At 51.2% G+C, this 25,007-nt stretch overlaps 5 protein-coding genes across 18 annotated transcripts in view; 2 read left to right on the top strand and 3 right to left on the bottom strand.

Moving 5' to 3' along the window:
• Positions 1–179: 179 nt before the first annotated feature.
• On the top strand, positions 180–2,365 carry EMC9 (ER membrane protein complex subunit 9). The gene is made up of 5 exons (XM_081088598.1): positions 180–594; positions 719–795; positions 1,668–1,737; positions 1,826–1,920; positions 2,129–2,365. Exons 1-5 carry the CDS (start codon positions 397–399, stop codon positions 2,307–2,309), a joined length of 621 nt encoding a protein of 206 aa, XP_080944724.1. The 5' UTR covers positions 180–396; the 3' UTR covers positions 2,310–2,365.
• PSME1 (proteasome activator subunit 1) lies at positions 2,360–5,494 on the bottom strand. The gene is made up of 12 exons (XM_081088587.1): positions 5,436–5,494; positions 4,952–5,086; positions 4,333–4,365; positions 4,134–4,196; positions 3,920–4,030; positions 3,789–3,831; positions 3,571–3,668; positions 3,235–3,303; positions 3,083–3,150; positions 2,925–2,979; positions 2,764–2,850; positions 2,360–2,585 (listed from the first exon to the last, which is right to left on the bottom strand). Exons 1-12 carry the CDS (start codon positions 5,478–5,480, stop codon positions 2,505–2,507), a joined length of 888 nt encoding a protein of 295 aa, XP_080944713.1. The 5' UTR covers positions 5,481–5,494; the 3' UTR covers positions 2,360–2,504.
• Positions 5,495–6,919: 1,425 nt separating this feature from the next.
• On the bottom strand, positions 6,920–10,121 carry FITM1 (fat storage inducing transmembrane protein 1). Its single transcript, XM_081088577.1, has 2 exons — positions 8,050–10,121; positions 6,920–7,699 (listed from the first exon to the last, which is right to left on the bottom strand). The coding sequence occupies exons 1-2, from the start codon at positions 8,313–8,315 to the stop codon at positions 7,087–7,089; spliced, it is 879 nt and encodes a 292-aa protein (XP_080944703.1). The 5' UTR covers positions 8,316–10,121; the 3' UTR covers positions 6,920–7,086.
• A 356-nt stretch (positions 10,122–10,477) lies between these two features.
• On the bottom strand, positions 10,478–19,065 carry DCAF11 (DDB1 and CUL4 associated factor 11). 11 transcript variants are annotated; one of them, XM_081088445.1, is made up of 15 exons: positions 18,988–19,062; positions 18,116–18,322; positions 17,103–17,230; positions 16,403–16,530; positions 16,065–16,129; positions 15,655–15,755; positions 15,322–15,468; positions 15,056–15,110; positions 14,643–14,711; positions 14,259–14,316; positions 13,977–14,162; positions 13,099–13,252; positions 12,295–12,447; positions 11,405–11,511; positions 10,478–11,298 (listed from the first exon to the last, which is right to left on the bottom strand). In XM_081088445.1, exons 2-15 carry the CDS (start codon positions 18,268–18,270, stop codon positions 11,164–11,166), a joined length of 1,641 nt encoding a protein of 546 aa, XP_080944571.1. In that variant the 5' UTR covers positions 18,271–18,322; positions 18,988–19,062; the 3' UTR covers positions 10,478–11,163. The 11 variants fall into 11 exon arrangements, with proteins under 11 accessions (XP_080944571.1, XP_080944578.1, XP_080944574.1 ...); XM_081088452.1 differs by having other exon boundaries at positions 18,139–18,322; positions 18,988–19,060; XM_081088448.1 differs by having other exon boundaries at positions 18,940–19,043.
• Positions 18,874–25,007, top strand: part of NRL (neural retina leucine zipper) — a 30,941-nt gene continuing 24,807 nt past the window's right edge. Inside the window, exon 1 of one of the 4 annotated variants that reach the window (XM_081088553.1) lies at positions 18,874–19,151. The gene's annotated coding sequence lies outside the window, so the exon portion shown is untranslated. Of the gene's footprint in view, positions 19,152–19,173; positions 19,290–25,007 lie in introns of those variants that run through there. The other 3 variants (XM_081088551.1, XM_081088552.1, XM_081088554.1) reach the window with 3 other exon arrangements.

The raw sequence follows: 25,007 nt of genomic DNA, 5'->3' as shown, positions 1-25,007 counted from the left end.
CTCTTCACAGCGGGGGGTCCTTTCCACTCCGCTGGAGACAAAGGTGGGGAAAGTTTGGCTGAGGCCGGTGATTGGACAAAATGAGAACCTCTAAGCCTATCACAGAGCACCATGTAGTCAGTCCCCCTAGAAGCTGGTCTGGCTCGGAGCGGGCGGCTCCGGGTCTGCGGCCGCCCCCTGGAGGCGGGCGGGCGCGGGCGGCGCGGGCTCCGCGCTGCAGCATGCTCTCGGGCAGCCTACGTCCCGGGCCGGGTTGGACCCAGGCTCCAGAGCCAAGGCACCTTCGAGCCCAATCAGGGTTACCACCGAACCTAAGCGAGGGGGCCCAGGAAGGCCCAGGGAGGGTGTCGGGCGCTGGAGGAAGCCCCGCAGACGCGAGCGGGCGCCCGGATCGCCATGGGGGAGGTGGAGATCTCGGCCCGGGCCTACGGGAAGATGTGCCTGCATGCCGCCCGGTACCCGCACGCCGCGGTGAACGGGTTATTGTTGGCGCCGGCGCCGCAGTCGGGAGAGTGCCTGTGCCTCACCGACTGTGTGCCGCTGTTCCACAGCCACCTGGCCCTGTCCGTCATGCTGGAGGTCGCCCTCCACCAGGTGCGGCTGCTGGGCGCGCACCAACCACCGTGAACCCCCCAACTCCCCCAGCCCACGCCTGTCCCCGCCTCTAGCAGCGTGAACGCCCGCGGGCCGCCTACTGATGGCCCCTTTCCCATGGCAGGTAGATGTGTGGGGCGCGCAGGCCGGCCTGGTCCTGGCTGGGTACTACCATGCCAATGCAGCTCTCGGTGACCAAAGGTGAGTCGGGTGGGTGGCCGGAGGCGGAAGGCTAAGGGTTAGGGGTGAGTGTGGGGGTGGGGTCAAGAGAATTCCTCTGGGTCATTCCTTCCATCTTTCCTTTATCAAACGCTCAGGAGCAGGGACTGTCCACCTGGCACGAGGTTGGGCACTGGAGCGAGGAAACAGAAATGTAAAGACGCTCTGGAGGAGCTGCGGTGGGGTGGGCAGGATGACTGTGTGTAAGAAAAGGCTGACACTTGTTTTAACAGAGGTGCCCCTCCCCCAACTGCTAAAACAACACAGGAAGCCCAGCAAGCAACTTAAAACCACAAAATTTCTTTTCTATAAGTAGAAAAAATTATCTACTTATATGTTAAGGATATATCTGGATCAAAGTATACATAGTTTTGTAATGTACTTTTCCCTCATTTATTAAATAGCTGACATCTTTCCATCTCTACACCAAGATCTACCTAAGCTAAGGCTATGTAATATGAATAAGGATGTACCATAATTTATTTAATGCCTATACTGAATATTGAGGTAGTTCTGATTTTTTATTATAGTGCCCTACAGTAATTTCTTTATAAGTGGACTATCTGGGTCAGCATATGTACAGCATACAGTCTAAATTTGGATGGTTATGCCAACCTACCCCCCAAGACCACCTTTGATTTCCACTCTCACCAGCAGTGTCTGAGCACCTGTTTCCCACAGCACTCAAGCATCAAGCAGTCCTGCATGAAGCATCAAGCAGACCTGAACCCCCCAGGTTAACTACAGGGAAAGGCAATCACTGCATCCATGTCTGTGAGATCTGGAAAGCACAGCTCAGAGGGACAGGGCCTCTCCAGTCGGCTCCTCACTCCTCTGATCTTCCCTCTACACAGCCCTGGGCCCCTAGCCTTGAAAATCGCTGGGCGGATTGCAGAATTCTTCCCTGATGCAGTACTTATTATGGTGAGGCTTGCGTTTGGAGAAGGGGGGTGGAAAGAAAGTAGGAAGGCGGATCCTTGAAGCTCTCACCTGTCCTTCCTTATCTACACAGTTGGATAATCAGAAACTGGTGTCTCAGCCTCATGTGCCCCCAGTCATCGTTCTGGAGAACCATGGTCTCCGCTGGGTCCCCAAGGACAAGAACTTGTGAGTGCCCCACTCCCTCTACTTCTTGGAAATCCAGTGTTGGGGCCTCTGTCCTTGGTCCTGTTCCAAGGGTCATTCTCTAGAGCAGTGGTTGCCAGCGGTGGTCCTTGAGGTCCGAAAGGTTGGTGACCACTGCTTAGACCTAACCTCTGTTATGTCCGGCCCCACTGCCTGCTGAGTTTGACCTCCCTGAGGGTTATTATTTCAGAGTGATGTGGAGGGACTGGGAGGAGTCACGACAGATGGTGGGAGCACTACTGGAGAGCCGGGCCCAGCAGCACCTTGTGGACTTTGACTGCCACCTTGATGACATCCGGCAGGACTGGACCAACCAGCAGCTCAACACCAAAATCACTCAGTGGGTTGGTCCCACCAATGGAAATGCCTGAGCCAGGGCCATGGGGTGTGTGTGTCAGGATCCAATAAAGAGACTTGAGCTAGTGGATACCATTATGACTATATTTATTGTGCCTAAGAGGCAAGTGAGGGAGAAACCTCAAATGGCAGAAGGGGGCACAGTCTGAAGTTCCCTGTCAAAGACAGGAAGGTCTCTGCTGGACGCACTACAGTATAAGAGGAAGCTCTCAATAGATCATTCCCTTTGTTTCTCCCCTGGGCTTCTTGAGCTTCTCAAAGTTCTTCAGGATGATATCATATAACACAGCCTATAGGACCAGGGAGGAGTGGGGATCAGCCATAAGTTCCCAGTGGCTCTGTGCCTCATTTCTAACCTTGTAGAGACACAGAGCTTTGTCACCCTTCACCCCCAGTTTGCAGAGTCAGGGGATGGGTGGCCTGGGAAAGCTGCCTCTGCCCACCCCTGCCCCTCCCTCTCCTCCTCACATAAGCGTTTCGGATCTCCATGACCATTAGCCGGATGTCCCGGTACTCTGCTTCATCCAGCTCATGCACCAGTTGCCTGTAATCACCCTGTGGGAGACCCGGGTCAGGGCTGACTTCAAGTGCGTCCTTCCCTTCATACACCCCACCTGGGTCTCACCTACCACATGGGGCTGCTTGGCTGCTTTGGCCACGGCGTCTCCCCGTTCAGAGAAATACCTGTGGGAAATAGAAGGGTGTGGAGTGGGAGAAGGAGAGAGACCAAGCCTCTATCCAAGCCAAAGGCAGAGAGTGTAATGGGTGCAACTGGGCAGACACTCACTTGGCGATTTGAGTGTGGAATCCTTCCAGCTTGGTGTGAAGGGCGGTCATCAGCTCAAACACCTTCTCCTGGGGAAAGAATTCAAGGAGGAAAGTGGAAAACAGCATGGACTAGAGAGGTAAGGATGGAGAGGAATGAGGCAGTGCTCTAACCTGGACAGCCACTCCAAAATTGTTTCCATCCTCAATCCGAGGTATCTGCAGCTGCAACCAGGTGGTGACCTGGGAGGAGGGAATAGCATCAAAGCCACATCAACCCCTCAACCCAATTCCCAACTTCCGGTCCTTCCTTGCTTGCTTCCTGCCATACCTTCACCTGGGTGGAGGTATCCCAAGACCATCCTGAGCCCCAGGGCCTAAACTTCTGACTTTGTGGCTATGCCCTCTCCTGCTAAGACCTGGCAGGTGCCATGCCCTAAATGGCAGGGGCCAAGGAAGACAAGGGCTTGACCTAAGGCCTAGAGGTGGAAGCGAAGTAGGAGGGCTCACCAGGTTAAGCTGCTCAATGACATCCTTGATCTCAGGCTTTAGGCGCTGCAGGAGGGTCAGGATCTTCTCGTTGCAGTTCACTGGGCCACAGGGAGGACCTAGAGAGTGGGCAATAGGTCAGTCACACGGCTGGGACTGAGTGAGGGGTGGGGAAGTGGAATCCTTTAGGAGGAGCTCCTGGGAGATAAGACTCAAGACCCTTCCCACCATAGTGGTACCTTTGTCTTCATCGTCTTTCTTCTTTTCATCCTTGTCTTCCTTCTGCAGGGAAAGAATGGCTCTTGGGAGTCAGGTGTAAGGCTAATTCCCCCCATCGTTGGGTCCCTCCTCCCAGCTCTTCCTGGCTTGCCTCCTGCTGTTTCTTCCGCTCTTCCTTCTCTTTCTCCTTCACTGGGTCAGGCACTGGAATGTCCAATGGGGCCTTCAGATTGCTCAGGTTGGCTTCATTGAGAGCTGGCTCCTGGCACAGGGTAGGAGGGAGGCTGGAGGCAAGGGCATCCTTGTGGCCCCTAGAGTCTCCCCCTTGGCCCTACTCTATAAAGCTCCCTGCTCAGCCCCAGTACCTTTAAAAATGCATCCAACTCAGAAATCTTCTTGGGGAAATAGCTTCCAAGCAGGTTCTCTGTCTGTGAATGAGGTGGAGGTGGGAGAAGTTGGGGGTGGGGGGGGGGGGGTCAGAATCAAATGTCCTTCCTAGGCAGTAAGGAAGGGCTAAGCAGTGGGAATTGAGTAGGGATGGGGTGCTGATGGGGCAGGTCTTACCTTGGTACACAGGTCTTCACGGAACACATCTACCTGTGGGACACAGGCAGCCTTTCAGACACCTGGCTTTATGGCCAGTTCATCTGAGTACTGTCCCCTTAGGGTTGTGTAGGGTCTGGTCTGGGGAAGGTGGAGTGGGTCCCCTTGGGGCTGGGTTTTGGGGATGAGAACCTTCCTGGCGGCGAAGGGCGAGTGGTTCAAGTGAGAACAGATCCCTGGGCTCCTAGCTGTGTAAGGAGAGGGGTGCGAGCCTGCTGCGCCCGGGGCAGGGGCGCAGTGCCCTGTGTGGTGGGCCCGGGCCCTCCCCGTGGAAAAGGCAATGCGGTGGTCGGAGAGGCCCCGCACCACGCCTGTGTGTGGGCCCGGCGCCGGGCCAGCGGACTTCCCCTCCACGCTAGCTCTCCGCTTCGCCTCGCCCCGCTGCACCTCGGCTGCCTCCCCGCTCCCGCGGCCGAGCGCCGCGGGACTCCTCGGGGCTCAGGTGCTCCGGGCTTGGAGGTCACTAGGGCTCGAAGACTGACCCCAAGTGTCGGGGGAGCGGGGGCCGGATCACCTACGCCCTCGGCCTGTCGGCGCCACGCCTCCCTGATGGGTCCTTCCTCGGACCCGCAGCGCTCACCTTGGCTTGGGCTTCAGGCTGGACCCTGAGCGTGGCCATGGCTGGGGCGGGCGGGGGTCCTGGCGCCGCACGAGGAGCGAGGACTGGGCTCGGGGAAGGGAAAGCGAAAGCAGCGCGCGCAGCCGGCCGGCCTTCCTGAGTAGCGGGGAGTGTAGGCGCTGGAGGGGGCGGGGACAGGCCCACGAGAGGGGCCGGGTCGGGTGGGGTGGGGTGGGGGTGAGGCGTGCGGAGCCAGGCGGCTCAGGCCGGGCGCCCCCTAGAGCCCGAGGGGAGCGTTTCCACTGATCGCCTCCGCCCGCCCCCAGCCCGCCTCCTGCTCTCGACGCCCCGCCTCCTCCCCCCCGTCTCCTTTCCAAGCCTGTGCTCTCTGGGCTCTGATTCTCCCCTCCCGGCCTCGCCAGGCGTGCCCTCCCTCTACCCGGCCAGTGCCCGCCTTTGGACTCCCGCACCCCGCCTCCCGACTTCCCACTGGCTCTCTTCTCACCTGCTGGCCCGGGACAGGGATAAGCCTTGTCCGGTGCTCCACCATCTTTCCTCAGCTGTGGAACAAACCTGGCGGAATTCCCCCCCCCGCCCTGCCGCCTGGGTCCCGGACTCCCCAGCATCCTCTGGCCAGCGCAGTGCCGTTCAGACCCCAACCCAGACTCCAGTCAGCGCTCTCCTGACCCTTGTTGTGGACTCCAGTCCTCCATAACCCGCTCTCCACACAGCTTTTGGAGAATATATATAATTTTACTGATTTCAGAGAGGAAGGGAGGGAGAGGGAAAAACATCAATGATGAGAATCACCCATCACCTGCAACCCAGGTCTGTGCCCTTGACTGGCACTGAACCCAGAATCCTTCAATCTGCAGGGCCACGCTCTAGCCACGGAGCCAAACCAGCGAGGGTGCCAAGTCTCTCTCTTACAAAGCATCCTGTTTACCTTCATAGCACTTATCTCTGATATGTCAGTTTATTCTTTGAGGCTTGTGTGGTTTAGACCAGGGTTTGGCAAACAAACCTTTTCTTAAAAGGCCAGATAGTAAATATTTTAGGCTTTTTGGGCCATATAGTGTCTATCACAACTACAGTACTCAGCTCTGCCATTGTAGCAGGCAAGTAGCTATACCTAAATGAATTAGTGTGGCTAGGTTCTAATACAACTTTATTTATGGACACTGGAATTTGAATTTCACATAATTTTCACAGATCATGAAATATTCTTTTAATTTTCTTTCGACCATTAAAAAAAATGTTAAGAACCTTTCTTAGCAATCAGGCAATACAAAAACTGCCCCCAGGAGGGCTGTAATTTGCTTATCCCTGGTTTAGAGACAGATAACAGACCCATAGTGCCTGGGTTTATAATCCTGATTCTCATGTTTATTAGCTGTGCACAAGTTACTTACCCTGTGCCTCAGGTTTCCCAACTGTACAATGGACATACTACCTGCTTCATAGCGTTGTTGCTGTGAGGGCTAAATGTGTTAATTTATATGAAGAACTTACACTTAGAATGGTGCCTGGCACAGAGTGAGCACAATACAAGTGTTAGCTGTTGTTATTTGTGAGTTTATCATCTGCCTTCCCCAGTAACCAACCCACTGGCCCCCAAGCAGCAAAAAACCTAGTCTTTCTTATTCACATGGCATGGAACTATGCTTGGTCCAATAAACATGTTAAATAAATGAGTACACATGGACCCCTGTGAGGAAGACAGGGTAGAAAGGGTCTCTAGACCGGCAGGCCCCGGCAGAAAGCAGGGGTAGGATTCAGTCGGAGAGGCAGGAAAAATAAATCAACCAGGCTGGAGATGGGCACCTGCTCAGCAGGAATGCTGCCCATACCTAAGGGCACCGTTACCTGCCCTAGCAGTGCCACTCCTTGACATCAGAGCCTCAGATAGCTCAAAGTCTGTAAGGACTAGGAGAATAAAAGGACAGCAGGAGAAATGGCCATCAAGCATAAGGGAAGACATTCAAAGTTGGTAACAGCAAGGAATGGCTGAGGAACCTCCGTGACCACCAGCCTCTTATTTATTTCAAATATTTATTTTATTTTCCAGCCTCTTTTTGCCCTTCCCACCCTTTCCAGGTCCCCCCAACCAAATGATGAGAGGGGCCAGAGCCAGGCCAGACGTGCCTTTCTTTCTTTCAGTTACGCTTGCGGCTGGAGTGGGGGCGAGGGAAGAGCCCATGACCAGGGCTCCCTGGAGACCAGGGCTGATGATACCAGCTGCCGTAGGTGAGGTACCAGGCAAAGGTGCCCACTGCGGCGCCCACCACCTTGTGAGTGTACTGGTGGAAATAGATGACAGTACAGAGCAGCAGAAAGTTCCAGAGGCCCAGCAACAGCACATTGAGCAGGAAGACGAGGCGCAGGGGCGCACCGGCGGGCAGCCCGTGGGCCAGGTACTTGGCAAATACTGCCGCTTCCTCAGCCATGAGCAGGCAGCAGAAGGTGAGCAGGAAGGTGTGGGAGGAGACCGTGTAGCCCCGCCACTGGTGGCCGGCCGCCAGGCAGCTGCGGCGGTCAGGCAGCTCATGGAGCAGCAGCCCCTGGGGCAGAGGCTCAAAGCAGGAGCCGGTCAGGTCCTCGATGAGCAGGAAGGCCCGGCCAGCCCCCCGCCACACGGCTGCCCCCACCACCAGCCGGCTCAGGTGCCGGGCAGTCACTGCCACACGCCGTGTAGCCAGGAACACCACCAGCAACACGAAGCCCCCCAGGAAGGTGCATGTCCAGCCCCATGCGGAATTCACAAACTTTCTGTGGGCAGAGAAGAGGGGAGATTACTGAAACCCTCTCCCCACTCTGGTCTGTGTTCCCCACTGCTGTCCCCAATCCTACATTTCGTCACTGGCTATTTCCTGTGTCTTATACCTCCCACCCCCATCCACTTATAGGCCCATTCAGCCTGCGAGGGTCCATATTTCCTCTTCAGTCCTGCTCCCGACTTCCCCTGGACCCCCAGTGCTGGCCCCCTCCCCCTTCTCTGACCTTCTCTTCAACCTCCTAGCCTATTTTTAGTGTCTGGCCTGGCAGGAGGACAGAAGCCTGGAGGGAGCTAGGATCCCAGAGTGCAGGGAGCCGGCGCCCCTAGCCTCGAGTGGACTCACATGTTGAAGAAGTTTCCGTGGCTGGCGAAGATAGTCCGAGGGTTGACATGGAACTGAAGAAGGGGCCCAAAGATGACCACTGCTGCCAACCAGGCATGGTACAGGCGCCGTAAGCAGGGGCTGCCCAGGAGGCGGGCAGCCTGTTCACTTCCAAAATACAGCAAGGCAGAGGCCACCCAGAGCAGCACCTTCACCAGGCAGCCCAGCAATGCCCGGATTCGGGCTCTGGCCCCCAGCCCTGCCCCCACCACCGGCCCCCGCTCCATGTTCCCTCCCCTCCCCACTAACTGCTTGCTCTGCTGGGCAGCTGAGGAGGGGCTGATGGGGCCCCCCCCCCTGGGCAAGGACAGACAGTGACAGGTGTGGCAGACACAGAGCAGAGCCCTGTTGGCAGCTGGCAGGCGGGGGAGAGGGGCGGGGGGCAGTAAGGGGCCAGGGCAGAGGGCTGCCACGTCAGCAGGGACCCAGCCTCGGGTGTGTCTGGATTGCAGCCTGTGTCCTTCCTATTAACGCCGGTCCCCCTGGTCCTCTAGGTCTGTCCCCAGCTCTATGTTCTAGTTCATGTCTTAGGGCCAGGCCTGCTGTTTAGGGTTGTCTTTGACCACAGTCTGCTTGGGTCTGCCTACTTCTGTTTGGTCATCCCCACTCCATCCCAACTTTACTGTGTTTGATTCACAGGGAAATCAGGGGTCAGAAAGATAAAACTAACCAAATCTTTTATTAAAAAATCTGTCTCCCTCATCATCAGTGTGGTCCAGCCCCTCTCCTCAGGTTTGAGCACAAGAGCCCGCCACTGAGCATGCAGCAAGGTGGCTATCACTGCACTGTGTCCAATCAGGCCACGTTAGGAGCCCATGACCCCAGTGGCTTGGCTCAGCCCCAGCTCGTCTGGTCTGAGGGGCTCTGAGGGGCGAGTTTGGTACCAGGGCTGCTGTGTGAATGCACAAGACGTTAGATCTAAAGGGGACCCTTCGTTGGTATGTTATGATGGCCAACAGATGAAATTCAAGTGACCTGAAAAAGGTGTACTATATGAGACGGTGATGGCCCAGATCGGACTCTCAAAGACCCCAAGATTAGATTTACTCCCAGGTGATGGGGAAGGAAGGGAGGAGACCTAGTAGGACAATCCCCAGCCATCAAAACCTTAGGTTGCGTCCTCTAACCAATTACTCTGGGTCTTAGCCACACATAAGACTTGGCCTCCCACCCTGGCCGGGTGGCTGTTGGAGTGTCGTCCCACACACCAAAAAGGTTGCAGGTTCGATTCCTAGTCAGGGCACATACCTAGGTTGCAGGTTCGATCAGTATGGGAGGCAACTGATCAATGTTTCTCTCATATCAATGTTTCTCCATCTCTCTCTCCCTCTCTCTTTAAAAAATCAATAAAAACATATCCTTGGATGAGAATTAAAAAATAAAAAAAGACTTGGCCTCCCAACCTGACCGCTGAGGCTAGAGCTATAGAGCAGGGAGCAACTACCTACACAAAATCCTTGTTATTCAGTAACTGTTTTGCGACCCTTTTGTCTTCCTTCCTCATTCCTCAAAACTGGTGGTGGGACTTCAAAGCACAGTGGAGACCAGCAAAGCAATGAAAGGAATGAGCGAGCAGGCAAGGACACCTGGGTTCTGGGCCCAACTGTATGACTTTGGGAAAACAACTAAGCCTCCTTGGTCCTCAGCACCCTCATCTGCAAACCGATCAAGACGGATTAATCAGCCCAGCCAGTGTGGCTCAATGGTTGAGTGTCAACCCATAAACAAGGTCACAGTTCGATGCCCAGGTTGCGGGCTTAATCCCCAATTGGGGGAGAGGGAGCTTGCAGGAAGCAGCCGAACATCAATGTTTCTCTCTCCTCCTCTCAGAAATAAATAAAAATATATTAAAAAATATAAAGTTGACGAAGAAAGTTTTCATTGTAATTGTAAATAGTTGTAAAGGACATAATCTTAAAAACTGCCTTGAAATGTGAGGAAAGATGGATCAGACTGGATGCGAACCCTCGTTCCCCACTGGCTGCACCATCGGCTGCTCTGGGGCACGCTGCATGCCTCCACTTCCTCAACGGTGCGAGGGGTGGCTGTGGGGGTGGAGCGCCCAGATGGGGCCTGGCGTCAGTGACCATCAGGTTCTCTGGCTCTGGGTGATTTTCTCTTGTAGACAGACCAGTTCATACAAGTGTGCTGACCTAAGATGTGCCTATTTCCTGCTCTCTTGATTTCTGCTTGCTGGGAAGTTTCTAAGTTGGTGAGGGACTGCCTATTAAAAGGCTCAGTTAAATGATTTTGGTATTTCCTTACACCTTGGGCATCAAAGGGATGTTTTTTTCCCATAGAGCAGCAAATCTGAAGGCTTCGTTGAAGCCATTTTCTTGACTTGAGAGTATAAAAGCCTCAGACAGGAAAAAGACAGAGAGACACCGAGCCAGGTCCCCACAGAGAGTTTATTGAGGGAGCCAAAGCCAAGGAGAGGACCAAGGAGTCCTACTCAACATCCCTCCTGGAAGCCGCTGGCCTCTGCAAGATGGACTGTCCTGGGAGGGAGGGCCTGCCCTGTGTGAGGCCACATGGAGCCCCTCACACCCCAACCTGGCATACCCCAAAGACCCAGACACAGGAAAGAAACGACATAATTCCCACCCTAGGAGGGTGCTGAGGACCTGCCTTCCCCATCCCACCCTCCCCCAAAGGGCTGCAGCTCTAGCCATCAGGACCTCTGACTGGCCAGGCTAATCCTTCAGGTGAAGGCCAGGCAATGGGCCTGCCTGGCTGCTCAGGTCAGACATGGCCCCAGGCATCTACTCTAGGAGCTAACACCTAACATCCAAACATGATTAAAAACACTCAGGACAGTGCTCTTGCTAACGAAGGCCACACCCAAAGTAAAGGCAGTCCTGCCAGACCCCAGCCAGAGATAGAGACCCAAGCTGAATGAGTGGTGAGATTGTGAGGAGACCCACGGGGAGGATTTTCCAGGGCTCAGGGCCCCCGAAAGCCTGGGCTTCTGTTTCTCCCCATCCAATGCCAATGACTCCCCAAAGATCCCTCAGAAGGGAGAAAGAGAAGAGAGCTTATCAAGAGGTTCAGCCACATATGGGCTGGAGGTCAGATCTACTGGGGCGAGGAAAAGGCTGAAGAGGGGTGGGGCACTGAGGCAGGAGCACTCGGGTGTTCCTCAGACTCTGGCATGTCATCCTGGAAGTACTCAGCCTGGCGGTACTGCCACAAACGCAGGTTCCCGTCCCACTGCAGGGCAGAGGTGGCAAGTAGTCAGGGGGTGCTGCTCCCTCCCAGGTCCAAGTCCCAGACATGCACTGCTCCCCCGGCTCCCCCCCAACTCTTGCAACCTCACCGAACTGCTGACAATCTTCTCCTCAAAGGGGTGCCAACTGACGTCACGCACACAGGCCTTGTGGTTGGTCAGCTTCTTCACGATGTGCCCACTGAGGAGGTCATACACTGTTCACAAAGGCCAGAGTGGAGAGGCTGCCACAGGACCTTCTGGCCACCCATCTCTCTCTGAGCAACGCCACTTACCTACCTCTCAGGCACCTTCCCACTTGCCTAGAGTAACAAAACCCACAGCAGAGGATGGGGCTGTTTCTCAATTTCTTTCCCCTTTTCCCTACCTCAGATTGAGGGTATGGTCTAGCAGAGCTCAGATATCTCTGGCCCTCAGCTACATTTCACAAGGTCTAAATGCAATGTGGCTTTAAAGCTGTTAGCAGCCATTTTCTAAAAAGCCCAGGAGATCTGGAAGGCATCACAAAAGTGAGTAATAAATGTCTCCACAGGTACGAGAACCTGGTGTTCCTTATCTGGACAGGGCGCATCTTTCATTCTGGTGGGTCTCCACCTGAGTGCGCGATTTCAGGCTCCTTATAGCTGCAGCTGTGTTTGTGCATTTCTCCTGCTTTAGGGCTTGAATGTCTTTGTGTCATTCCTTTTTACCTCTGTTCCCTCCTACCTTTCATCTGCAATCTCTCTTCTTGACTGTCTACAAAACAACAGCGTATATTTTTGGTAATCTGTTATATTTACTGACTAGAATTCTATGTTCCTTGTCTTAATTTAAAATGTTGATGAATAGAATGTTTTCTGTTTCTGTTTAAGCCTCCCTTGCTCTAAGCTAAATTCACTTCCACTTGTAGATGCCACTGAGCTTAAGGTGGTCACTGGTATTATTAACCTGAGAAACATTCCTGCCCTTCCCAAGACTCCCTGTTCTGACACAATCCTTACCAACCACTTTGCCAGTGGAGCAGCCACTATAGATGAACTGCTGGCCAGTGCTATGGGTCGGGGAGAATCGGCATCGGATGAGGGTATGTAGCACCCCATGGCCCCGGTAGGTCATCAAGGAGCTGTCCCCTGGGAGCTTCAGCTTCCGCCAGGCTGGGTAGGGGTGCAGGGAGAACCCTAGGTTAAGAGTCTGGATTCTCCCAAATCACCAATCCTTAGCAAAGATCGATGCTCAGAATCATTTTTCCAACCCCCAAATGGTGGCTCTTTCCCCACCTAACAGTCAACTGGTATTCACCTACAGTCAGCTGGGCTTCCTGCTGATTGTTAAGATACTGAAATACTTTCATATTGGTTAGTTCTGAGTGATCCCCAGCCTCCAACCCTGGGAACCCTTGGCTCACCCCATGGTTTAGCAAACAAAGAGTTAATGCTCTAGGCCAGAGCATATTCACTGTGCCCATGACAGGCCTCTCCAGGGGTTAAATATTTTAACTACTACCCCTGACCCTTCACTCTCCATATCTCAGGCTCTACCTTCCACTCTCACCTTTAAAAAAAAATTAATTTCTTACTTATTAAAATTAAAAAAAATGTTTTTATTGATTTCAGAGAGAGGAAGGGAGAGGGAGAGATAGAAACATCAATAATGAGAGAGAAACATCAATCAGCTGCCTCCTGCACGCCCCCTACTGGGGATCGAGCCTGCAACACGGGCAATGTGCCCGGACTGGAATTGAACCTTGACCTCCTGGTTCATGGGTCAACGTGCAGCCGCGGAGCCGCACCAGAGGGCCCTCTCACCTTTCTTGGGCACCTGCTGCCAGCGGTAGTCCCAGTTCTGCTGTGTGGCAGCCTGGCGTGAGGCTTCCATGCCTTCCCGGCTGGAAAAGCGCCGGATATCCCAGAGCTTGATGGTCTGGTCCTTGGAGTTGGAGATGAGGTACCGGGCATCACCCTGTGAATCCCAAAGTAGACGATGAAGTGTCAGATCTTGCAAATGTTGGTGCTGTCAGTCCAGCTCCCCTCCAGTTGAGGGGTAAACACGCCAGTCCTCTGATTTTGCTTGCCTCTTTCCTCATCCAGGTGAGCTCACATTTTTTTTTATTGTTAATCCTCACCCAAGGATATTTTTTTCCATTAATTTTTAGAGAGAGTAAGAGGGAGAGGGAGAGATAGAGAGAGAAAAACATCGATGTGAGAGACACACATCAATTGGTTGCCTCCTGCATGGGCCCTGCCTGGGGCTGGGGATTGAGCCTGCAACCCAGGTACGTGCCCTTGAGTGGAATCGAACCCGAGACTCTTCAGTCCACGGGCATATGCTCTAACCACTGAGCAACCGGCGAGGGCTCACATCCGTTTTCTCCCTCAGATCCCACCCCGTGGTTATTCTTCAGCTTCTCTGCCTGAGGCACTGGCTGGTTCTCCTATTCTACCTTGGACTAACTGTGTTCTGTTTCTTCTACGGAAAGCCCTGCCGAGCTCCACTGGTACCCATCAGTGCTGAGTACCAATGGATCTCATGTTTCCTGGCTTAAGCCCCTTCCCTAAAGTCCAGCTCTTGCGAACTTGGCTAATAAGGACCTTGGGCGAGTTTCCACACCAGTCCTCTCTGACATCCTCTCCTAGACAGCTGGAACCTTAGTAGCCTAGCTTCACAATGCTGCCTCCCTGCCTACCTTGCTGTCAATGAAAGTGATGCCATCTTGATGTCCGGCCAGTGCACCCACAGGCTTGGGGTCATCCTCCCGCATGGTGCGTCGATCCCACACTTTGCAGATAGCATCGTCACCCCCGGAGAACAGGATCTGGGAGCTTATGTCAGCAAAGGCCACTGCATTCACATCATCCTCATGGGACTCAATCTAGGGAGAAAGAGAACAGGATATCTAGGACTTCTTTCTGGGTCTTCTAATAGCCAAGGACCAGGAAGCAGAGACTCTGAGTCTCAGCAGCAATACCTGAAGGGTGCGCCGGTTCTGTTCTCGATCAAAGACATACAGGCAGCCGTCATTGGCCCTGAAAGGGAAGGGATAAAGAGGGTCCTGAAGACAGCACGGAGAGGACTGTTGTGAAGTCCTGCTAAAGGGCAAACCCTGTCTCCTCTTATATAGGAGGTAGAAGGAGTGTGAGCTGTGTTTGCAAGGAGGTTTGAGACCTCCCATCTCACTCTGGGTAAATGGTGAGCAAGAGGTAAAGCGAGTCGTAAACCTTGACCTTGGAGAAGGGCGGGCTGTTCTCCACGATGCCTGAGAAGGGGCATCCAGTATAGTCTCTGTAATAGCAGAGCTGGTCTCAGGGAGGACTCTGTCTCATTAACTGAGGGCAACATCCCCCATACTCACCCTCCTAGCACTTCTCGTCCATCTGAGGACACAGCAATGGAGAAGACAGCAAAGCGACGTTCATCTGGCCTGAAAAGAGCAAAGGAGGAGCTGATTAAGTGCACTTCCCTTCAGCCTTTGTTGATCCACACAGAATCTGATGAGGGTTGTAAGGCACATTTCTCAGGGGAAGAGAAGTCCTGCCAACACAAGCCAGAATGTGGATCACCTTAGGGAGAACTCTGAAATAATCTTGCAACCATCTATTTTACCCTGCTCCTCTGCTGACAGGACGGGTGGGTCCCTCCCAGGAATCCACAGAGAGAAACTTGCAACCAGTGTACTTTTCCCTCTAAGCAGGAGTTCCAGTTCAAAAGATTTGCTCCTGGAGAGCCTTCCTTGAGAAGTTTCTGACCAGGAAGGGAAGCCAGTACCTTAGATCCAGGGCAGTGTGTGTGTCTCCCTCCCCGTAGATGTTGCAGATATGAACTAAGAGAAGCAAGAGAAACAAGAATCTTTCAGGGCTGGGGGAAGGCAGGTAGAAGTGAAACTAGAGAGGAGATGGAACAAAGGGCCAGGATGTCAGACCCTGGAAGTGATCTTTCCAGGAGAAGGTGTAGAGTCCTGGCACAGAGGAGGTGGGCATTTGGAAATCTCAGGTCCCAGGCTGGAGAACACCAGAAGTCTGGGGCATACTCACTGTAATCAGACCAGCTGGAGTATAGGAAATGGTTTCCATCAGGGGTGAAGGCCACATCCAGGACACTCCAGCCTACATCCCGGGCCTTGATGCTCTTGAATTTATGAAAGCGGCCATACCGGCAGTCATACAGTCTGATTGTCTGGTCTGTGTAAGTGGGGACCAGGCAGAATTAGGGAATAACCTCCTCAAATCCTCCTATCAGACCTCTAACAGTGTATCTGAGAAATGTGCTCTGGATAGCATCCCTAAGTCAGGGTCTGGGCGTTTCTAGCCTCAGCCATAGGGAGCATTCCTTGTTCTAGGACAGTTCATGGGACCAGGGTCTGGTACCTTGGCAAGCAGACATGAAGATTTGACCATCTTTGCTGTAGATGCCACAGAAAGCCTTCTGAGAGTAGGTATCAGTGAAGCCCAGATCATTGGGCAAGAAGCTGGGGAAGCAGAGGGAAAGTAGGGTTAAGGGGAGCTCGGGATGAGAAGCTCCCCCGTTAGCAGAATCCTAACAGAGCTGGACGTGAATACACGGGCATTCTTCTCTTTTGGCCTTGGGTAAAATCCCCTTTCATTTATTCTATCATCCTCTCATTTCCATACTTTTCCACTTTGTTTACTCTCAAAGCCTTAAGCCCACTTAACCTAACCTTCCTCTCCCTGAGGAACCTCTAACACCTATACCTTCACAGTGTAGGAGATAAGACCTTTCTGGCCCTTAGAGCGTCTCCACCGAGCCCCATACTCACTGAGACATCACTCGAGACTGTTCTCCAAGGGAGAAGCTTCCCCGGTGGCAGAGGCCCCGTTCTCTCTAAAGGAAGGGATTGGGGAATATTGCTAGCAGAGACACAGGGCCACTTCAGTCACGCCAGGCCCCCTCCTCCAAAGTTGTTGCTCTTGTTACAGAAATGGACACCACATATAGGATGTCCCACCAAACCCTGGAGCAGGCTGGCTAAGAACTTCCAGTTCCAGCACTTGAGGCTTCTTTGGAAAGTTTAATTCCCTCTTCTCTGGGGATGGTAGCGCTTCTGGCTACCTTGATAGGCCTGCTTCCAGGCTGGCGGGGGGTGGAGAGGCCTACCTGGTACAGCATTTGAGGGAAACTGTGCTCCCGGGCTGACCGCCTAAGGCCCAGCCGCCCTGTGGCCAATTCCACTTGCGTCTTGATCTCATTGCATTCCAGCTCCCGGGTGTCAGGGGTTGCGTCCACTGTGAAGACCAGGGAGAAATTTCATCCTAGGTCTTTCAGCCTCAGAGCACAGTTAGCAGAACTGTACTCAAGCCCATTCAATGTGGCTGCATATAGAGGGTCTTAAGGACTCCCTCATTCCCTGAATTATCTCATCTTCTTTCAACCTAACCTATTATTCTTTGTCAAAATTAAAAAGAAGATTTTCTGCCCTGGACGGTTTGGCTCAGTGGATAGAACATCGGCCTGTGGACTGAAGGGTCCTGGGTTCGATTCAAGTCAAGGGCACATACCTCGGTTGTAGGTTCCCCCACCCTGGTCAGGGGTGTGTGCAGGAGGCAACCAATCGATGTGTCTCTCTCACATCGATGTTTCTCTCTGTCTCTCCCTCTCCGTTCCCCTCTTTCTAAAAATCTATGGAAAAATATCCTCAGGTGAGGATTAACTAAAGTAAATAAATAAATAATAGAATGAAAATAAATAAATAAAGTAACTACTGATAAGGAGAGACTTATTTCTAAAAAAAGAAAGAAAAAAGATTTTCCAATGAAAGTCTTCTGATGTTAGGGTGTCAGTCTGCCTGTCCTCTTACCAGGTGGGTTGTATCTGTCTCCAAGACGCCCGTCCCAGGCACTGTCATGCTCTTCCTCGGAGTCCGAGAGGGCCTGGATGAGTTGTAAATTTGCTGCACCTCCTCCCTGCACCAACCTCACTTGGCCCCTGTGGAGATACCCCACCCCCCATGATAAAGGGAAAGGATGCCTTTCCCAAACCAACCGAATTCAGGGTCAAGGGCTAGCCAGTGCTGAGACCACCTGGTACGCAGCCCTCATACCGTCCCCATTTTGAGGTCTGAGGTTGACTAGACCTTGGCTGTTATTTTCAGTCTCCTACAATTCTCACCCTTTCAGCAGGAGTAAAGAACCCCAACATTACATGGAGATTGACAGACCTACTAAGTTAACTTCCCAGAGAGTTAAAAATTCTGAGAGCATTTCCTTCTGAGCCTCTGCCCACGGAGTCCAGTATAGAACACAGTATTCTGAGGGGACCCCCAAACTTGTCTTCTCCTCAAGAAGCCACAGCTAAGAAACGAAGCCAGTTTCTCTCCCTTTCCAGTCAATTCCTGGTGGCCACTTGCCTCAAAGCATTCTTTCTTCAAGAGCAGGGTTATTATATTAGGCTAATTTAAACTTGTTTTTCAAGAAAATCCACATGGTCTCATATCACATGCAATTAACTTCACTAAAGTTCAACACCCACCTCCCCAACTCTTCAACCCCTCACATCACTCCTTTTCCACCAGGGCCTTTTATCTTATTTTTAAAATTTACTTGGAAAATAGATTACACTTGTGTAGTCATAGCTAGAGAGGCTCCCTTCAACAGTCCCGGAAAACACAAGAGTGATACTTTGGTGACCCTCCTTGGGCAAGAACCACTCTTCCTGGGTATGAGGCTCAGTGCTTAGTGTCCAGCAGAAAAAGGCCGCCGTGCTCAAACAGAACAGCTGTGCCGGGCCAATCCCATTCCCTATCCTCTGTCTGGAGTTGGGACCAAGGGACTGTGGTGGCACCTGGTGGGGACACACCAGAGGGCAAGTTACCTGCGGAGGAGATAGGCCAGTACCTGGGCCAGATCCACATCTTCATCCTCCTCTTCCTCTTCCTCACTCCGACGCAGACCAGCCCCTCTTCGGGGCAAGCCCTCGGAGGAGTCTCCAGACCCAGATCCTGCGCTGCTGCTGTTCCGCGATCCCATCTTCTGGTCACAGCATCCTTAAGTCCGGTGCAGGCACTCCTCCTGTCACCTCCTTAGGTTTGGTGAAAGCAAAGCCTGCTCTAGAAATACTAGGGTCTCCTGGGATAGGGGTGGCTATCTCTAGGAGGGCGACACTTCTTAGGGACCGAGGGGACCCCTTTTTCCTTAGCCTGTGACGACTCCCCACGCTTCAGGAACACAAAGCTTCCCCAATCTTGGGAAGCCAAAAAAAGAAGAGAGAAGCCTAGGGCCCTGGCTCACCAATGAGAATCCTTGAGAAGAGGAATTTCTCAGTTTTCTGCCTCAAACTCACCTATCAAAGTCCCAGGAGGGGGTGGATTCCCAGGTAACCTCTCTGGCAGACCAATCACAACCCCTTGCGGGAGAACGCGCCTCATTAGCTTATCTCATCTAGCCAATCAGAAGCCTATGGACTCAGAGACCCCCGACGCCCCCCTTACCGACCAATCAGAGTGCTTCCTTGTGAAAGTCGGCAGCAGCGACAACCAATGACGTTAGAATTCAGCCTAACACCCCCCTCCCCAGCCTCACGCCCACGTGTGTGCGAGGGGGGGGGGGGTGTGTACGCCGAGGAGAGGAGGCAGGGAAGAGGCTAAGAAGCCCCTCCCACTGGAGCCGGCGGTTACCGCCTCGCTCGAGACCACCCACCAGCCCGGAGCGGTCGCAGGAGCCGCACGGGCGGGAGGTCTTGTTTACCCCGACTGCAGCCACAGCGTTGGCCAACTGCTCCTCCGTCACGCGCCCCCTTCGTCACTCATCTCCCGGCTTCCCGGTGCTCGGACTGTTGACGTCACGCGACGCCCCTGACGGCCCCGTCTCCTTGGCCCGCTAACTGGACAGCTGAGCGCGGTGATTGACAGGTGGGTGGGAGGAAAGTGCGTGGGAGTGAGGGGAGGAGCCTGCGCGCGACGGAGGAAGGGCGTTCGCTACTTGCTGGGAGGAGTAAGTGGGGAACCGGTTGTTTCCTGTATCAGAGATAACGGAACCACAATTAATAGGTGAGGGGTGGAGCTTACAAAAGACGTTGGTAGTTCGCTACCGAGAGGTGTCTTAGCAGGGGATACAATTTGATGTCGGTCCCTAAAATGCATGTGGCTTCGCACTTTTCAGATGATCTCTGAGGGCCTCCTTTCCCCCCCTCTCCCCCTCCGGCTCCAGCCTTCCTGTTGTCGTTGCTTGAAGCTTCGGTCGGCCCTACCAAGGGGTGTCGGCCCTATAGGGTGTGTTTAGATCACTGGTGCGGGACCCAGGCCTCCATACCCTCCTTTCTGGGTTTAGCTTCCGGAAGCCTTGTTCGCGTGGGGAGCGCCCTTTCTAGGCCTCCCCTTAGCCGCCCTGATAACTTTTTAGATGGCCCCTGGCTTCCCTCCGCGGTCTTTGTAGACGCTCCCTAACACACCGGTAGATCTCCACGGGCTGTCAGGTTCCGTCAGTTCCCCTTAGACACCCACCCCCTTGGCCCTCCAGGATCTGCAAACTTCCCCTCGACCTTCTGTCCTTGCCTTGCCTGTCCGGCCCCGACCACCTGGCTAGGGTGTGCAAGCACTCCGCCGCCTCCCCGCTCCTCCGGGTTTATTAGTAACCCGCCTGAGTCCGAGGCCCGGGCTTGCCAGGCCTCGGGATCATCGCCCAGCTCGGGGGCGGGTGATTGGGCTCGAGTGACCTCGCTGAGCCGGGCGCAAAGGTCCGGCGTTCAGGCTGCACCTCAGCACCCCCGGCCGCACTCCCTCAGAAGTGCTTCAAGAGGGGGAGGGCGGGGGTCAGGAGGGGGAAAAAGGACACATGTAAAATTTTAGACAAAGTTCTGGCCGGTTTGGCTCAGTGGATAGAGCTCGGCCTGCGGACTGAAAGGTCCCAGGTTCGATTCCGGTCAAGGGCATGTACCTTGGTTGCGGGCACATCCCCAGTGCGGAACGTGCGGGAGGCAGCTGATTGATGTTTCTCTCTATCCCTCTCCCTTCCTCTCTGTAAAAGATCAATAAAATATATTTTTAAAAATTTTTTAGACAAAAAAAAAAAAAAGAAGTGCTTAGAGCTGCCCCGGGTCTAGAGCTCCCTGAAGACAGGGAGGGGAGCAAGGGCTCGTAATTCCCCCGGCCTTCCCTTCTGGGCCTCACTCTCCCTGGGAGGGCGAGGGTGTGGTCAGTGCTTTGGGTCGGGCTCCTGGTCTCTAGACTGCTAGACCCGAGTTTATCTCTGCTCACCAGGGCCGGCTTTCAGGGCGTCTCACTGTACAATCGAACCCACACTTGTTTTACTATTGACAGCAATGCACTGTAAACAAATATACCCCAATATGGGACAGGATTGGTTAAATAAATTATGGTCCATGTGACAGGACACAGAAATACCAGGCAGACATTAAAATGGTGGTGTAGTCTTCTATTTTTATGCTATGGGAAACTGTTCAGTTTCATTGTTAGGTTTTCAAAACGGTGTTGGTTCTCCTGGTGGCATATTATGGTGGATACAAAAACAGTATGGTTTCAATTTTGCATAAAAAAGTATGAAAATACCCACGCTCATTATACCATTAAACAAATAACAAAATGCATGGATTAGTGACAAAGGTATAGCATGAACATTGCAATATGATTAATACACCTGGAGCACCTGAGGTCCACAAAAACACACACACAAATAACTGTTCAACTTATCTTAATAATGCATTTTTGGCCCCTTTCCTCTTCTTGGCCCCTTCTACTTAGCACTTACAAATCCAGTCTAAAATGGAATGAAACCCAAATTCAAGCCTTTGAAATATGAAACTTGTACATTATTATTTTTTCTTTTTCTAGAACTTGTACATTATTGAATAAACATATAAAAGTCATGGAAATGTAAAACAGTCTGAGGTTGTATGACCAAAATGAGTTTTTTCTTTCTTTTTTTTTTAATCCTCACCTGAGGATATTTTTCCATTGATTTTTAGAGAGAGTGGAAAAGACAGAGAGATGTGAGAAAAACACATCGATTGGTTTTGAGATACATGCCCTTGACCAGAGTTGAACCCGGGACCCTGCAGTCCACAGGCCAACACTCTATCCACTGAGCCAAACCAGCTAGGGCAGTCCTTACTTTTTAAAAAAATACGTTTTTGTTGACTTTAGAGAGAGGAAGGGAGAGGGAGTGAGAGATAGAAATATCAATGATGAGAGAGAATCATTGATCGGCTACCTCCTGCACGCCCCCTACTGAGGATTGAGCCTGATACCCAGGCATGTGCCCTGACCGGGAATTGAACCATGACCTCCTGGTTCATAGGTCGACGCTCAACCACTGAGCCATAATGGCTTGGCAGCATTTCTTTTTTCATTATCACAATTTACATTCAATATTACTTTGTATTAGTTTCAGGTATACTGCATAGTGGTTAAACATTTATATAATTTATGAAGTAATCTGCCTGATAAGTCTAGTATCCATCTGACAGCATATATAGTTATTATATTATTGACTATATTTCCTATGCTGTACTTTATATTCCTGTGACTATTTGTAACTACCAATTTGTACTTTTTAAAAAAATATATATTTATTGATTTTAGAGAGGAAGGGAGAGAGATAGAAACATCAATGATGAGAGAGAATCATCGATCGGCTGCCTCCTGCACGCCCCCTCCCCCCCACACACTGGGGATCAAGCCCACAACCCAGGCATGTGCCCTTGGCCAGAATCGAACCTGGGACCCTTCAGTCCGCAGGCCAACACTCTATCCATTGAGCCAAACCAGCCAGGGCACCAATTTGTACTTTTTAAAAAATATATATATATTTTATTGATTTTTTACAGAGAGGAAGGGAGAGGGATAGAGAGTTAGAAACATCAATGAGAGAGAAACACTGATCAGCTGCCTCCTGCACACCTCCTACTGGGGATGTGTCCGCAACCAAGGTACATGCCCTTGACTGGAATCGAACCTGGGACCCTTTAGTCCGCAGGCTGACACTCTATCCATTGAGCCAAACCGATTAGGGCTAATTTGTACTTTTTAAACATTTTTTTAAAATGGATTTCAGAGAGGAAGAGAGAGGGAGAGAGAGATAGAAACATTTTATTCCATTGTATATATGTACCACAGCTTAAAATTTTTTCTTTTGTTAATTCTCACCTGAGGATGTTTTTATTTTCATTGATTTTTCCCCCCCCCATTGATTTTGAAAGAGAGTGGAAGGGAATGGGAAAGAGAGACATAGACATCCATGTGAGAGAGACACATTGATTGGTTGCCTCCCAAACATGCCCCGATGCCCCAACCAGACTGGGAATGTACGTGGAACCTGCAATCCTTGACTGGGAATTGAACCAGTGAACCTTCAGTACTCTGGCTGATGCTCTACCACTGAACCACACCGGCAAGGGCAGCCTTTTTTCTTTTTTTAATGATTCGGTTTTCTTTTTTAAAAAATATATTTCTTTATTGATTTCAAAGAGGAAGGGAGGAGAAATAGAAACATCAATGATGAGAGAGAATCATTGATCAGCCGCCTCCTGCATGCCCCACACTGGGGATCAAGCCTGCAACCCAGGCGTGTGCCCTTGGCTGGAATTGAACCCGGGACCCTTCAGTCTGCTGGCCAATGCTCTATCCACTGAGCCAAACCAGGTAGAGCCAAGGGCAGTCTTTAATCCATTTTTAGTTTATTCTTGTATATGGTGGAAGAAGGTGATCTAGTTTCATTTTTTATTTTGCATGTATTTACCCAACTTTCCCAACACCATTTATTGAATAGACTGTCTTTATCCCATTGTGAAAATGGCATTTCTTTTAAAATAATTAAAATTAAGTCATTTTGATAAACTCTATTGGCCTTTCCTCTCATGATTTTGAAATTTGGTGTGTTTCTTGGTGACAGGTTAGTGCTTTTCATTTGGATAGCTCTATTCTCCTGGCTACACGTAAGTCACTGAGAGGTTTTCTACCTTTAGCACCCATTTTAGAACCAGTTCTGGTAATTGCTAAGATGTCATGACCTGCCTTGGGGTTTCCTGCATCTCCACTAGAGGGCAGGCTGGGCTAAAGAGGAGAGAGGAAAGCAAAATTTTCTTTCTCTGGCTGGCACTGTCCTGCTCCCCACCTCAGCTCCTAGCCTGGTGATTGCACAGAGCTCCTGGGACACGGGTCCAGCTCCAGGAAACACAAGGGAAAATTCTGAAGTGACTGATGATGTGTTTATACATTATCTTCTTGCAGCATTCTCTTTATAGAGGAAAGGAGGAAGTATGGTAATTTACCCAGGACTTAAAATATGTTGACTATAAAGCAATTGAGTAATTATGGGTTTTCTAATACTTTCATGTTCTGTGTCCTTGAGAGCCAGAATTTTGTGTGTGGCAGACATGAGGTACACATGTGATACAGAAGACGTTAAAAACCCTTGAGCCCTGAGTTTGAGTAGGAACTATCAGCATGAGGTGTTTTATTTTTCGATCCCTATTTACTGAAAAGGTCTAGAAACAATGATTAATTCAGTATCAATGAATACTTCTGCCACCTATATCTTCTTGTTGTTGTTCTGCCACTTATATCTTAAAATACCATTACCCACAGAAAGAAACCACAGCTTGGAGAGATGGCTGATTCTAGGTCGGGGCAGGAAGTGTATAAGATGAGCATGGAATAATTTAGCAAAGAAGCCAGCAGACACTATCAGGGTAATGCCAAAAGGACTCAGGAGCCTAGTTCTCATGGCCAACGATGGGACAGTTTGAGCATTAATAAGGATAATTGAATAAACATTATGTTTAGGGGCCCTGGCCTGGCAGTTCAGCTCAGTTGGTTAGTGTCCTCCTGATAAGCCAAGGTTGCAGGCTTATCCCCATCAGGGCACACACAGGAATCAGCCATGAACGCATAAATAAGTGGGACAACACATCAATTCCGCCCCCCCCCCATTCCTCTCTTTCTCTAAAATCAATAAAAAAAATTTAGAAAAAATAAACATTATGTTTAAATCCATGAGTTCATAATGGGGTTTGTGAATTTATAACTAATTGGTCATCTTATTTTAAAAAATAGATATTTTTATTTATTTCTGAAGAGAGAGGGAGAGATAGAAACATCAATGATGAGAGAGAATCATTGATTGGCTGCCTCCTGCATGTCCCCCACCGGGAATCCCACAACCCAGGCATGTGCCCTGACCAGGAATTAAACCGTGACCTCCTGGTTCATAGGTTGACGCTCAACCACTGAGCCACACTGACTGGGCTAATTGGTCATTTTTTTTGAAGGATAAGAAAAAGAATCATTATTATGAAGATGGTAAATAAAGAAAAAGCAGTTATATTGCTGTTCGTATATAAACTGTAGCCCAGGGTAATGAGTAAAAGATAAAGGGAGTGTCCCTTTGTAAAAGTATTCCAGCTACAGAGCTTAGATATGGCTGCTTTGAAATCCCTAATAAATTAATGAGTCTAAACATTGAACATCTAGGCCTGGATTCTTCAATGGTTAAATTGAGGTAAAAGAAGGGAATGGAGGAGGAACCTATAGTTTGAAAGAGACTTAAAAAGTCTATGAAATTTTTTGAAAATGAGCAAGGCTAAACTATAATGTTTAGGGATCTACATTTGGGTAATAAAAACTACAGAAAACAAACAAAAAAAGCAAGGAAGTGATTATGGTGCACCATAGTATTCATTTATGCCAGGAAGGAGGGGCTGTGATGGATACAAACATGGTGAGGAGGTGTGTGTGGTGGTGGTAATGGGG

Source organism: Myotis nattereri, assembly GCF_964212035.1.
Source record: "Myotis nattereri genome assembly, chromosome: 1".
NCBI classification, from domain to species: Eukaryota; Metazoa; Chordata; class Mammalia; order Chiroptera; family Vespertilionidae; genus Myotis; species Myotis nattereri.
This window is presented reverse-complemented; position numbering and strand designations above follow the sequence as displayed.

Excerpts from the sequence above, each read along its gene's own strand:
- EMC9 (XM_081088598.1), top strand. The coding sequence starts at position 397 with ATGGGGGAGGTGGAGATCTCGGCCCGGGCCTACGGGAAGATGTGCCTG. Across the intron at positions 595-718 it reads TGGAGGTCGCCCTCCACCAG|GTAGATGTGTGGGGCGCGCA; the intron begins GTGCGGCTGCTG and ends TTCCCATGGCAG. Across the intron at positions 1,738-1,825 it reads CTGATGCAGTACTTATTATG|TTGGATAATCAGAAACTGGT; the intron begins GTGAGGCTTGCG and ends TTATCTACACAG.
- PSME1 (XM_081088587.1), bottom strand. The coding sequence starts at position 5,480 with ATGGTGGAGCACCGGACAAGGCTTATCCCTGTCCCGGGCCAGCAG. Across the intron at positions 5,087-5,435 it reads TCCCTGTCCCGGGCCAGCAG|GAAGGCCGGCCGGCTGCGCG; the intron begins GTGAGAAGAGAG and ends CCCGCTACTCAG. Across the intron at positions 2,586-2,763 it reads TGGAGATCCGAAACGCTTAT|GCTGTGTTATATGATATCAT; the intron begins GTGAGGAGGAGA and ends CTGGTCCTATAG.
- FITM1 (XM_081088577.1), bottom strand. The coding sequence starts at position 8,315 with ATGGAGCGGGGGCCGGTGGTGGGGGCAGGGCTGGGGGCCAGAGCCCGA. Across the intron at positions 7,700-8,049 it reads CACGGAAACTTCTTCAACAT|AAAGTTTGTGAATTCCGCAT; the intron begins GTGAGTCCACTC and ends CTCTGCCCACAG.
- DCAF11 (XM_081088445.1), bottom strand. The coding sequence starts at position 18,270 with ATGGGATCGCGGAACAGCAGCAGCGCAGGATCTGGGTCTGGAGACTCC. Across the intron at positions 16,130-16,402 it reads TCCCTCAAATGCTGTACCAG|AGAGAACGGGGCCTCTGCCA; the intron begins GTAGGCCTCTCC and ends CCCTTCCTTTAG. Across the intron at positions 15,756-16,064 it reads CAGTCTCGAGTGATGTCTCA|CTTCTTGCCCAATGATCTGG; the intron begins GTGAGTATGGGG and ends CTGCTTCCCCAG.